Source organism: Schistocerca americana, chromosome 6 (genome assembly GCF_021461395.2).
Source record: "Schistocerca americana isolate TAMUIC-IGC-003095 chromosome 6, iqSchAmer2.1, whole genome shotgun sequence".
Classification (NCBI taxonomy): domain Eukaryota; kingdom Metazoa; phylum Arthropoda; class Insecta; order Orthoptera; family Acrididae; genus Schistocerca; species Schistocerca americana.
This window is the reverse complement of record NC_060124.1, coordinates 198,679,314-198,693,549: the sequence shown is the minus strand read 5'-3', so window position 1 is coordinate 198,693,549 and position 14,236 is coordinate 198,679,314. Positions and strand designations below refer to the sequence as shown.

General features: G+C 40.3%; 1 protein-coding gene across 1 annotated transcript in view; it reads right to left on the bottom strand.

Moving 5' to 3' along the window:
* LOC124620049 (E3 ubiquitin-protein ligase Ufd4) overlaps positions 1-14,236 on the bottom strand; it is a 307,195-nt gene that overhangs the window by 99,923 nt on the left and 193,036 nt on the right. Inside the window, 1 exon segment of the mRNA XM_047146715.1 lies at positions 2,914-3,060. Coding sequence (XP_047002671.1) covers positions 2,914-3,060 — 147 coding nt within the window.

The following is a 14,236-nucleotide window of genomic DNA, read 5'->3' as shown; positions in this document are numbered from 1 at the left end:
GTGTGTGTGTGTGTGTGTGTTGTTAGACATGGCACAAACCAAAATCTTTTGTTGGTCCTACAATACCTGAGTAACAACAAGGGTGGGAGATTAGAGTTTAGTGTCTTGAAATGGAGCTCAAGCTTGGAATAGGACAAGATGGATGAAAGAAATCAGCAATGGTGTTTCATAGGAACCATCCCAGCACTTGCCTTAAACAATTTCAGGAAACCACAAAAAACCTAAATCTAGATGGTTAGAAGAGGATTTGTATCGTTGACCTCCCAACTGTGAGTTCCATGTGTTAACCACTGTACCACCACACGAGAAACAAGAACAAATGATTATAGCATGTGAATTTTTAATTATATTTACCCCTGTAAGCAGATGAAAGCATGTTTATAAATGTATGAGAGTCCACTTTAAATGTTCACATTTCAGTTGCTATAGAAAAACCAAGGCTACAAGATAAAGTAAATTAATTTTATATTAGATAAAATGTCAGACTGTCAAGTAACATGTAGATATTCACAATATTACTTTCACCTAATTTCAGCACATTGCGTAATTATGCTGCCATCTTGTACCAGGCACTATATAACCAAAGTAAGAGTATAATGTCTTGATACAGATATCACTAAATACAAAGGTCAGTTTAACAAAGGTGGGTATGAATCTGCTATATTCTTTAAGGAACTATGCTTCGCCAGAAGTAGTTCAGGTGCATCTCAAAAAGATTTTCACCAAGATGACAAATATTTCACCCCTCAAGTTACCTTCCATTGGGAATGTGGGTGCACTTAACAACTGTGATATGACTTTCAAATGAGCACAGCAATCTGTTGTTATTTTCTTTCAGGTTTTATTAGGCAAATCTAGATTTCAGCTAGTGTCTAGCCATTATCAACGCACTATTTCATGGTTTCAATGCATGTCCTAGTATGTCAGTCACCTGTTGTTCGGGCCCCTGTCAAGTTCGTTCATGACTACTAGAACTATGACATACATTGATACCATGAGATAGTGCACTGATAATGGTTAGGCACTTGCTGAAATCTAGATCTGCCTAATAAAATCTTAAAGAAAAGGACGACTGATTGCTGTGCTCTATCATTTGAAAAATATTTTACCTCCATCCCCAGGAAACATAAGAGCACTATCTTAAACATTAGGCCACTGTGTTTCGCATCTATTACTCAACAGCAAATTAGACTTCGTAAGGCCAACTCATAGAAAAATGATTTAGATATGTGGACAAATAAAAAGCCTACACTGTCTATAAATAATGACATAAATACATAAAATAGGTTTTCTAAAGAACATTATTTCAGCTGTGAAAAGTCAGCTATAATGTGGAAGCAAAATATCTGACACATGGGAGAAGGTGGGGGAGGCTATTTGTTGACAAAGAAATGGTTCAGCTGCTGAATTATGTAGGAAGTGAGTCACAGAATAACAGTCATGATTTCAAATGATACTAAAATTACATGAATGTTGTCACACATGCACCTTGCAACAAGTTACTGGCTCCAATGCACCAATTAACAATAATAATCCCAACACAGAAATGTAAACAATTTTGTGGTGACCCTATACAGAGCATTGTAGGTTTTAGCTGCTGATAAAGACAAGTGAAGCACATTTATATCCAGGTGATAAATGTAAATATGAGAAACTGTAGCTTATTATCAACAGAGAACCCATGACGGAGATATCTGAAACTTCACTGTTATGTTAAAGTAACAGTTTTATTCACTTTTTCTTGTTTTTTTTTAGGATGTACGATATTTTAATATCAACTTTGGAATGTTATGAAATAGAAAACTAGACCTTACAGCTAGGTGTTCAAAAAATATCCCTTAATACTATTTGCAGACCAATGTTATTCTAGAGACCTCCATCACGACCCACTCAACTGGCCCACCCATTCAGCCTAAGCAAATCAGGATCCCATTTGCAGCAACAATAAAGAAGGGTCAAGATTGGATATTCAAATACGTTGTAACTTATTTTGGTATCGTGCATTTGTCGCCACACATAAAAAGGTCTTTTGTTGGGGTTGATCCACAATGTAAGTTTACTTTCACTCTCACATAGTGGACAAACAAGATTCCGGTCGTACAGAAATTATAGCTATCTCAGCAGAAATGTTGGTTTGTGTGATGTAGAACTTCTCTTAGAAGTCTCTCATTAGTACAATGAAGATCAGTTAAAAATTGAATTTACAAACTTTATCTTGTTTTAATGAGAAGTGTACAATTTTTTGTGTTCTCATATAAATAGCGTATTCAGATAAAAATGGGTATGTTTCTGACTATCTGTGCTTAGGCAAATACACATATTGTCTTGTAACTTGCACAAGGACCAATTTCATTGTAAATAAAGCTTACTTTTTTGCTTCATAAAGAGCTCAGGGATTTTTAACTGCTGATCCAGCAACACCAACAGCCATGTTATTTACAATGGAACTTACTGCAGAAAGTTCCTCAATAATAGCGTTGTACAAAAATCCATTCTACATTACTTTAAAAGGGGAAATTAAAGTTCAGTCATTACTAAGGAGATACTTGTTATGTTTTTCAACTACTGGGACAAAATCAAGGTTCATATATGATAAGCTGCATACTATATTCCCTTTGTTTCATTAATGGAGTTGATTCTTTGCATAGCTGTAGACAAAGGTTTCACTTTGAGAAGCTTTACTATCAGATTAATTCAGACTTCTAAAGATCAAATTATTGAAAAAGATTATTCAGGCAAGGAATTAAAAAATACAGAACCAAAAACAGTTACAAAATCCTACCTTTCCACTGAAGTAAAGATGGTTTGTCATGATTATCAGTCAGGTCTTTGTTCTCTGATTCAAGGAAGTAGTCTCAATGCAGAACAGTCGTGGACTCAGAAGTAGACAGAGAGCACAGGTCGGGAGCTTACCAGCAGGAGCTGTCGGCGTCTTGGGTGCGTCGGCATCTGAGACCCCTGCCCCAGAAGGTGTTCCTGCCAGGCGAAGGTCGTACTTTCCCTCAGCACCCATGCGGTAAGAGTTGGAACCTCCGTGGTCCCACGTGACATCGATCCAGCCTTTTGACATACAACCACACATCCCTGAAGGGGGACGAACTGCATATCTTCCCCCAGAATGGGTTGACAAGCACCTTTATGTAGGTGAAACTCACCTCCCTGAACTTGTCCCTGAAGAATCTAACAGTTCTGAAAATGCATGGTGCTTAGGGCTCTCTTCAGATATAATAGTACTGTTTCCTAATTACCACTATCTAGAAGACTGAAGCAGCCAGCAAGGAGGTTAGTGAAAATTACATGCAGAATAGAAAACTCAAGCACTCCTTTATCTGTGACACAGAGAGCTTTTTATTTCTGCATGTATGAAATTACTTCGAAAGAAATTAAAAAACTCGTGGTGGTGGATGTTTAACATATAATTAGATGTAATAATAGCTCAATTTCATTACTGTAATATGAAAAATACTTCCTCATATATTTCATTTGTTTATGAATGCATTAGGATAAAGGATATCAAACTGGAAAAAGTTAAATGTCTTTGGATACGATGTAGTTCTCTCTCTCTCTCTCTCTCTCTCTCTCTCTCTCTCTCTCTCTCTCTCTGTGTGTGTGTGTGTGTGTGTGTGTGTGTGTGTGTGTGTGTGTGTGTGGGCACGCGCGCGACTGGGCATGCGCGCATACCTGAGCACACAGGCATGCATAGAGAGATTTTTAAGAGTATTTGAAGAGGGTGGGACAAAGGTTTTAAAGGGTGGATGTTTTCAAAGTGTAAAAACACTAGCCTACAGAGGCCAGAAGTGTTTCAAGAGTCCGTGCCTCAAAAATATGTTTAGGTAGTGGACCAGGGCAAAGGAGGGAGAGACCAGGGGGGGGGGGGGGGGGGGGTGAGACAGCATTCCCTACATTGCATGGCAAAGTACACAAACATATCACAGAAAGACACAAACTTTGAACAATGTAGTGAGGAAGCAACCATGAAGGTGTAAATAAAGAATAAAACACATTTAGGAACTCTAACTTACGTGGCTATTTTCAAATCCCCTGAAACTCTTGTCTGTAAGAACTTATGCGATCTCCCATCAACAATGAAATGATACAGGTATGTGAAAAGATGTTTAGTGTGCATTCTATATCAGAATGTATTTTGTGTGTTCAAATATACATCATGGGGTATGTGTGTGTATGTGCTAACTTTTTTCAGTTCTCTACATCATCACTCCTGATATGTCATGAAAGAGCACTAGTGACATTTCTGGCAGACAGGATGACAAAGAATGACACACTATTGCACTTTGATTATTTTCAACTACCAATACTGAAAATAATCCATCCTTGTATTTCAGTGCTATGGGAATATTGTAAGTACTGGTGGTCAAGGAACTGAATAAATCTTGTCATATTATGAGCTAATCAAATATAATAGGTTTCAATAAAAAAAGTCTACACAAACTGAACCTACAACTGAGTCCCGTGATATTCAGAAAAGCTCAGTGGATAAAGCCGACAGCTTTGACTTCATTTCGAAGAAAGTTATCTACTCACAATGTCTTCAAAACAGATTACTACTGAAAAATGAGAACTATGCTTGTTGGTACTGACAGGCCAGATGAACAACGAAGGCAACTTCAGACGTTTCCAATGAATTCAAGTCATTTCTGTTACTTGTATGAAAGCAACAATAACACACTTGGTATAATATTCAATACTAATTATCTGCTAGTTTTATAATTTGATTTGCAGTAACACGCAGACAAGATGAATATCTTGTCAACTTTTGCTCTGTGGAAGGGACAAGGTCCTACGAGATGGGTGGAGATCATGTTATATTAGTAATCACTACCATTTGCAAGTCGAAGAGTTTAAAAAATGCTAATGAAACAAAATTACTTCATGTGCCTCTTTCAATTACCTCTACAATGCATTTTTTGACAGTCACTTACTTTCAGCCATTTGCCTCCTGCCTTTTAAGGCAAAATACACTAACTGTTCCATTCTACACTATAGCATAAGGAGTAGAGGTGAGGTGGAATCAGCAAATATATTTTTTTCCTCCTGCAATATCAACAACCAGAATAACTAATACAATAACTTGAAAAAAAGTTTCTATATCAGAGATTATATCTTAAAAAACACTTGAAAGTGCCAATAACCATCACCAAAACAAAATGTCTTATCAAATTATTAACGTGTCTCAGAAATCTATCTGTGATAGTCGTCACAAAAAATTGAAGACAGCAACAGCAGCTACAACTAAAACAATAACAGCTTCTAATGCTTTTCAGTATCAGGAGTGTCCAAGGCGAACCAAAAAAACTTGCTCTTTGTGGCACCTCAAGACGAAAATTTAGCACTTACAATCAATCTTGGTGCAAAATTTTTAATTATGCACAAATCTGTTTTGAATTTTTTTGTCCTCAGAGTTTTACGTCCACCTCCATAGCTGAGTGGTCTGCGAAGACTGCTGCCATGCAGAGGACCTGGGTTCGATTCTTGGTACTGCCGAGGAATTTTCCCAGGTGGGAGGGCTGGTACAGGGTGTGCTTACCCTTGTGATACCAACTGACAAGCTACTTGATTGAGAAGTAGCAGCGCCAAGGTCTGGAATGCCAGCAAAACAGCTGGGAGAGTTGTGTGCTGTCCACATGCTCCTTCACACCACAGCTGCATGATGTCACAAGGCATAGAATGACACGGCTGCCAGTCAACACCCTTTGGCCATTCAAAGCCTGGACGAGAAGCTCCTTTTTTCCAGTAAGGTTTTATGTCTCACTTTTTTGGCAATAGAAATTGGTGCTTTGCTTGCTGTTCCTATTTCATACTTGCCGAGACAAAAATCTTGGTTGCAAGGTCAGATTTTTTGTCCCTTTAGATGACATTTAGCTAAGTGACATCAGTTGTATGTTATCTCTCTGCTCCTTCTGATATGGTGTCAGTAACACACAATGATCAAAATAACAGTAGCAGCATTCTAAAGATGACATTATTTCTACTTGAAAAGCAACTGAACTGATCCAAATAAAACTTACCTTAAAATGTTCTTTTGCTAAGGACAGTATTATATTAAACATTGTTGCCTTGTAATAGTTTTCTGGTAAAGATACGATGTAGCAGAGCAATTAATCTGATATACACTGCTTGCACAAAGAGAAGGGTTAAAAGAACTACATGCAAGTGAAACAAAATATAATGTACTTAAAATCTCATGTTGTTCCTCAAACCTTCCCCAGAATGGAAACAAATTACCCATATCCCTAGAGAACACAACGTAAATGAAGTTGGGTACTAGATCAGAACTGTTGCTCAGATCAGGAAACAAGTACAGCCACTGACTTTCACAACAGTACTCTCATACCAAAACTAGTGAACCGTACGATTATCCACTTCCCTTCTCCTCACTTTACAAACTCATATACCGTGATGAAAAAATTAATCCGTACACTAGTCTTTGACTTCAAGCCAAATTTCTCCCTTCCACCACCAGTTTTCTATTACAAGAGCTGTCCACACACTACCTGCAAAATGCAGCCATACACAAACCCCCCCTTTAATACAAACAAACAATACTGGGGAAAAAATGAATTATTTGTCCTTTCTTCTAACTTTCCCAAAACAAACTGTCAAGTTCCAGACACAAGAAGTGTATCAAACATTTAGTTTGGTTTTGGTGGCCATGAATGGTGGTACACAAGATATGCTTGTATATATATCTCTACTTAAACATGCACAACTGACATTTAAATTGATTATGACTGTGTATCTCAAAAGGCTAAGCAATGTTATAATTGAGGGATGCAGTCAGGCAGTCAGCTTTTAAGAATAGAAATCAGTAGCCTGTGAATGGAGTGCAAGGCAAGAACCACATAAATCTGTCAAAATTAAGACTCAGTAGTCATCCCCAAAGAAGGCAAAGGTAGGTAACACACTGAAAAAAGTAGGAGGAGATTGGCCAATCAGTAGAAAGAAGAATGTTACAGATTTGCAGCCTTAACCTTCTCACTTAACTAAGCAATACGAAACTTCAGAGGACGTTCTCAAATAATACAAGAATTTATTTGGAAGCACACTAATGAAGATCCAAGGCTTTCCTAATGTCTGATACTTTCGGGTTCTCTGTGATGGTAAGATTTGTACACTATGTTCTATGCACCATTTATTTTATATAAAATGGACATCATTAAGAACAAACTCAACACAGATAGGTCTGTACTTAATATCTGAATACATAATGTAGCAACAGACTAATTAGCATAATGAAAACAACTACAGCAAGGAATAAAAGAATATCAGAAGCTCTTAGACTACAACAAGTAAGGAAAAAAGCAATTGCCAAACCATCACATTCCTGTTTACCTGAGAAACCCTCAAAGTTTGGAATGTGTTTTCAGTTTCTGAGTGATTACCTAGCAAACTTAAGATTTTTATTACTAAACTTTCATCTTACTTAACAGCTCACCCAGAATACAGACAAAATCAGACACCTCAGTGAAATAATGTCTACAGTCTTGCAAACACAGTACTGTGAATCTTTAAATGCAGGGGGAGGGGGGGGGGGGGGGGGGAGATTATTATTGTTTATAAATGACTTATCTGATGACATTCATGGGCAAGAGCTTTACACAATACATAAAAAGCACACAAACCTGCTGGCTTCTTTGAATAAATAAGAAAATATACATCACCCCACACTGAACTTGGCAGTCTCCAAGTGCAACAAGTGCTGTTCAAATAAGCATTAAGCTACACCACATTTTGCTGTACACATGGGATACTGAATGAAAACTCTGCTTACCGGTGGGGGTGAGGGAACCATAAGAAAATGCTCAACCAAGAGCAAGAATTAGCATCAAACCACACCATTAGTGGAAAACTTTCAGATCACGTGGCATTGTTAAAATACTTGGAGGTAATATTAACAAGCAATTTAAAATGAATTAAAAATGTGAAATCAATAACAGGGCACCAAACAGAGGACTTGGGTTTGTTGGGAGGGTTCTGGGAAAGAGCAGTACACCTGTCAAGGTAATCACATTCAAAACTATTTTAGAGTCCTGCTGCATTATTTGGGGCTCCGAAGAAGTCGGTTCGAAAAAAGGAGGTAACAAGTATCCTGCTAGGATCTCCACAGTGGAAGTAATGAGTAAATTATATCACTACTATTTATTTTTGCAACCAGTTTCTGAGTGTGTCTTAACTGCTACTCCAAAACTGGCATGTACTCAAAAATGGCAACATTTCTTTTACTCTCCATTCCTCCTTTTTCCCCCCCTTTTCCCCACATTTCGTTGCTGACATTGTTGTAAAGAACATTATGCCCACAGAGTGTGGTTAGAGGATGGGATCAACTATGGCCTGTACGATGAACACCTTTTTCGTGAGAGCGTAGACTCATTTATCAACAGTAGTTAGACCCTCACAACATTGGGCAGCCTATATATTTTAACAACACATCACTGTTATGATGTGCAGTTTTGTAAATCTACCTTTAAAGAACCTTGGGGAACTCTGACACAGAAGATTTTAATAATGAGATCCGCCACAGTAAAAAGCCTACACATAGTGTTACAGAAGACCTGAAGTTAATGGGTTAATTGTTAGCTACACGAAGAATTTATATGGATCTTCAGCCTTTGCAAAAAGACCCATACTAACATACGCCCAATTAACGTACGAAATACGTTGTACAGCAGTTTAATGTGAGATTCATACACACATTCGCAAGTACTCAATTGGAAAACAATCATGTTTTGAAACTGTCTACATACTTATCTGACCACTATTCTTCAGTAGGAAGGGAACTGCAGTATTGGTAGTGGCATCACGAAGTGTATGTAGCTACAAGTGCTTACATATGAAGGTCTCCATTATTCTACATTTCGTTTCTAAACAATTGGTTTCTTACTGGTCGCTACAGAAGCAAATTTAAGAGTATGAAAGATTCTTCAGGTACTTGGAGCTTTTCTTCTCAAATTTAACACGAACTGCCTATGTGGAAAATACTGATTTACTTTGAACTGCAGTCACCTCTACAACTGACTAGCTCCATGGGTAATCACATCAAAAGAAGAAAAGGAAACACACTATCATCGATATGGGCATCAATTGTACAGCATTCTGTCATTAAAATCAACCTGTGGGCATATAACAGATTTACGACCATAAGATGGCACTATTGAAATGTGATGTTATTACTGACTTTGAATATGTCATTTGTTATTGCTAAAACAGCAGAAACTGGGTGAGCAGTTTGTTTGCAGTAAGTATTCACAGAAACAGTATTGTGAAAAATGGAAACTTCATGCAAAGGCTTTCATTGGATGATACTTTTTCTAGCATTTTCTGTAAAAATCTAACACGAGAACAATGGTTAATGAATTTTGGTACTCAGTTATCTTCTGTAAAGACCTCTTACAATTATTGTTCTGAAGAATTCCTTAACAGTCATGTTTCTGTCTGTTATGTACTTAGTGAAGTTAACTGAAATCACTTGATTGTTTACAAAAAAATTGATGCCATGCATAACATGAGTGAGGAGGATCAGTATGCGACTAAATACGACATGGAGGCATCCTTATGCATATTTAAGACAGCAATAATTTGTATAAGTTTGAACACTTAGTTGTGAAAAAAGTATGTTCTCAATAGACTCCATGTAATTTGATTAAGCTCAAGAAAAGGCTTGTGTCCACTGACATATGGAAATGCTCAACAAACTATTGAGGAAATGCAAAGTCTGCATAAATCTTCATGGGTGAAAACTAGGAAGCCATCTACTGCTTGGGTGTTCCAAGATGAACAAAAACAAACGATAGTGGTTCATTCACAAAGCACTTCCAAGAAATGATCACTTAATAAACAATAAAGTTATTTATACCTTAAAAATGATCGTCTTTTGCAAGAACTAAGGCTGTTCTTACACACCTCTGAACTGAAGTTAGCATAAAGCATATTTTTTTTATTACCTACCCCCAAATACTTTCTGGCCAGGAGAAGGAATCTGTCACTGCAAGAGCTGAGAAGCTCCAAAAGCTGAGTGTTGCTGCCCCCCCCCCCCCCCCCCCAAAAAAAAAATAAAAAAATAAAATAATAATAATAATAATAATAATAATAATAATAATGATGATGTGACTTACCAAATGAAAGTGCAGGCAGGTCGACAGACACACAAACACAAACTTCAAGCTTTCGCAACAATGTCTGCTTGTCTGCTGGTGTCTGTATATGTGTGGATGGATATGCGTGTGTGTGTGTGTGTGTGTGTGTGTGTGTGTGTGTGTGTGTGTGCACGCGCGCGCGCGAGAGAGAGAGTGTATACCTGTCCTTTTTTCCCCCTAAGGTAAGTCTTTCCGCTCCCGGGATTGGAATGACTCCTTACCCTCTCCCTTAAAACCCACATCCTTTCGTCTGTCCCTCTCCTTCCCTCTTTCCTGATGAGGCAACAGTTTGTTGCGAAAGCTTGAATTTTGTGTGTATGTTTGTGTGTCTGTCGACCTGCCAGCACTTTCATTTGGTAAGTCACATCATCTTTGTTTTTAGATATATTTTTCCTACGTGGAATGTTTCTCTCTATTATATATATATATATATATATATATATATATATATATATATATATATATATGGTAATAATAAAGGGAAACATTCCACGTAGGAAAAAGATATCTAAAAACAGTCCAACATAGCCCAGCTGTAACCAACACCTTTTCGCCTTTTTTCATTCCAGATCTCCACTTCTTTCCAGTTCACCTTTATCTCTCCCCATATATTTTTATTTTCATTTTCATTTCACCTCATGTTACACTTTCCACCTTCTAATACCACGTCACCCTCACAACACCCCTACAACGACCCCATTAAGTTTTATTTACATTCCCTCCGCAAACGTGCCTTCGCCCTAGCCAGATTACGCTCCCATATTCTATTTTCTCAGGCTTGTCTGACATTTGGCATCACCCCCAAAGGCCTCACACTTAAAGTTCCCATCTCTGGCTGCAACCCTTCCTTCCATCAGTCCTTATACCAGTTCCAAACTGAACAATCCATTGCCCTCACCCACCTAATCCTTCACCCACACATCAACTCAGCCAATGAACACACCCGTCTACTCCTATCCTTAATAAAAGTCCTTAATCTTTCCTCTCCCACATCCACACGGGCTGTTCAGAGCATCCTCCTACAGGCCAACCGTAAATTAGAACAGCATGCCACCCTCCACCTCACAAAACTATCCAATCTCCCAGTTTCCCACCTCCGGAAAGGCAACTCACTCACCCTTCACAACCTTTCCAGCAAACCTCAATCTCCTCTCATTGCACACAAACCCAGTCTCTCCCATCTACTCAATCTCCCACTTCCAGCTCCACTCCCTCCAAAACCTCAAAATTCCGATCAACACAATCTGGAACCACAACACCCTAATTCAGTAGTTAACCTTTCCTCCAAACCTCTCTCCCAATCCGAAACCTCTGTCCTATCCAAAGGCCTCACCTTCAGCCCCACTCCCAGATTCAACCAAACAGCCCTCGTCAAAGATTTACTGTCCTACACCCGTACTCTCTGCTGGAAATATCACTTTGCCACGAAGAAAAATGATCCTAATCCTACTCCTAATGATCCAACTCCCCAAGACACCATCCAAATTGAACCCTGCCTGGAACAGTTCCGTCCTCCGTCACAGCGGGACCCACCTCCTCTTCCTCAAAATCACCTTCTCCAAACCTTCCAGGAATTTGACTTCCAGCCTTGCATCTCAATCCTTCTTAAAAAACCTTAATCCTACACCCAACATCACCACTGCTGAAGCCCAGGCTATCCGTGATCTGAAGGCTGACCGATCCATCGTCATTCATCTGGCGGACAAGGGTTCCACGACCGTGGTACTTGATCGTCGGGAGTATGTGGCTGAGGGACTGCGTCAGCTTTCAGACAACACCACATACAAAGTTTGCCAAGATAACCCCATTCCCGATGTCCAGGCGGGACTTCAAGGAATCCTCAGAACCTTAGACCCCCTGCAAAACCTTTCACCTGACTCCATCAACCTCCTGACCCCACCGACACCCCGCATCCCTACCTTCTACCTTCTTCCTAAAATCCACAAACCCAATCATCCCGGCCGCCCCATTGTAGCTGGTTACCAAGCCCCCACAGAACGTATCTCTGCCTACGTAGATCAACACCTTCAACCCATTACATGCAGTCTCCCATCCTTCATCAAAGACACCAACCACTTCCTTGAACGCCTGGAATCCTACCCAATCTGTTACCCCGGGAAACCATCCTTGTAACCATTGATGCCACTTCCTTATACACAAATATTCCGCACGTCCAGGGCCTCGCTGCGATGGAGCATTTCCTTTCACGCCGATCACCTGCCACCCTACCTAAAACCTCTTTCCTCATTACCTTAGCCAGCTTCATCCTGACCCACATCATCTTCACTTTTGAAGGCCAGACATACCAACAATTAAAGGGAACAGCCATGGGTACTAGGATGGCCCCCTCGTACGCCAACCTATTCATGGGTCGCTTAGAGGAGGCCTTCTTGGTTACCCAGGTCTGCCAACCCAAAGTTTGGTACAGATTTATTGATGACATCTTCATGATCTGGACTCACAGTGAAGAAGAACTCCAGAATTTCCTCTCCAACCTCAACTCCTTTGGTTCCATCAGATTCACCTGGTCCTACTCCAAATCCCATGCCACTTTCCTTGACGTTGACCTCCACCTGTCCAATGGCCAACTTCACACGTCCGTCCACATCAAACCCACCAACAAGCAACAGTACCTCCATTATGACAGCTGCCACCCATTCCACATCAAACGGTCCCTTCCCTACAGCCTGGGTCTTCGTGGCAAACGAGTCTGCTCCAGTCCGGAATCCCTGAATTATTACACCAACAACCTGACAACAGCTTTCGCATCCCGCAACTACCCTCCCGACCTGGTACAGAAGCAAATAACCAGAGCCACTTCCTCATCCCCTCAAACCCAGAATCCCCCACAGAAGAACCACAAAAGTGCCCCACTTGTGACAGGATACTTTCCGGGACTGGACCAGACTCTGAATGTGGCTCTCCAGCAGGGATACGACTTCCTCAAATCCTGCCCTGAAATGAGATCCATCCTTCATGAAATCCTCCCCACTCCGCCACGAGTGTCTTTCTGCCGTCCACCTAACCTTCGTAACCTGCTAGTTCATCCCTATGAAATCCCCAAATCACCTTCCCTACCCTCTGGCTCCTATCCTTGTAACCGCCCCTGGTGCAAAACCTGTCCCATGCACCCTCCCACCACCACCTACTACTCCACTCCTGTAACCCGGAAGGTGTACACGATCAAAGGCAGAGCCACGTGTGAAAGCACCCACGTGATTTACCAACTGACCTGCCTACACTGTGATGCATTCTATGTGGGAATGACCAGCGACAAACTGTCCATACGCATGAATGGACACAGGAAGACAGTGTTTGTTGGTAATGAGGATCACCCTGTGGCTAAACATGCCTTGGTGCACAGCCAGCACATCTTGGCACAGTGTTACACCGTCCGGGTTATCTGGATACTTCCCACCAACACCAACCTATCCGAACTCCGGAAATGGGAACTTGCCCTTCAGTATATCCTCTCTTCTCGTTATCCGCCAGGCCTCAATCTCCGCTAATTTCAAGTTGCCGCCACTCATACCTCACCTGTCTTTCAACAACTTCTTTGCCTCTACACTTCCACCTCGACTGACATCTCTGCCCAAACTCTTTGTCTTTAAATATGTCTGCTTGTGTCTGTATGCGTGGATGGATACGTGTGTGTGTGCGCGCGAGTGTATACCGGTCCTTTTTTCCCCCCTAAGGTAAGTCTTTCCGCTACCGGGATTGGAGTGACTCCTTACCCTCTCCCTTAAAACCCACATCCTTTCATCTTTCCCTCTCCTTCCCCCTTTCCTGATGAGGCAACCGTTGGTTGTGAAAGCTAGAATTTTGTGTGTAAGTTTGTGTTTGTTTGTGTGTCTATCGACCTGCCAGCGCTTTCGTTCGGTAAGTCACCTCATCTTTGTTTTTATGTATAATAAAAACAAAGATGATGTGACTTACCAAATGAAGGTGCTGGCAGGTCGACAGACACACAAACAAACACAAACACAAACATATAAAATTAAAAAAAAAAATTTTAAAAATTCTGTATTGGGTGTTGTGCCACCTGAAGGTAAGTGGTGACCAGCATAATATAAGAATGATAATGT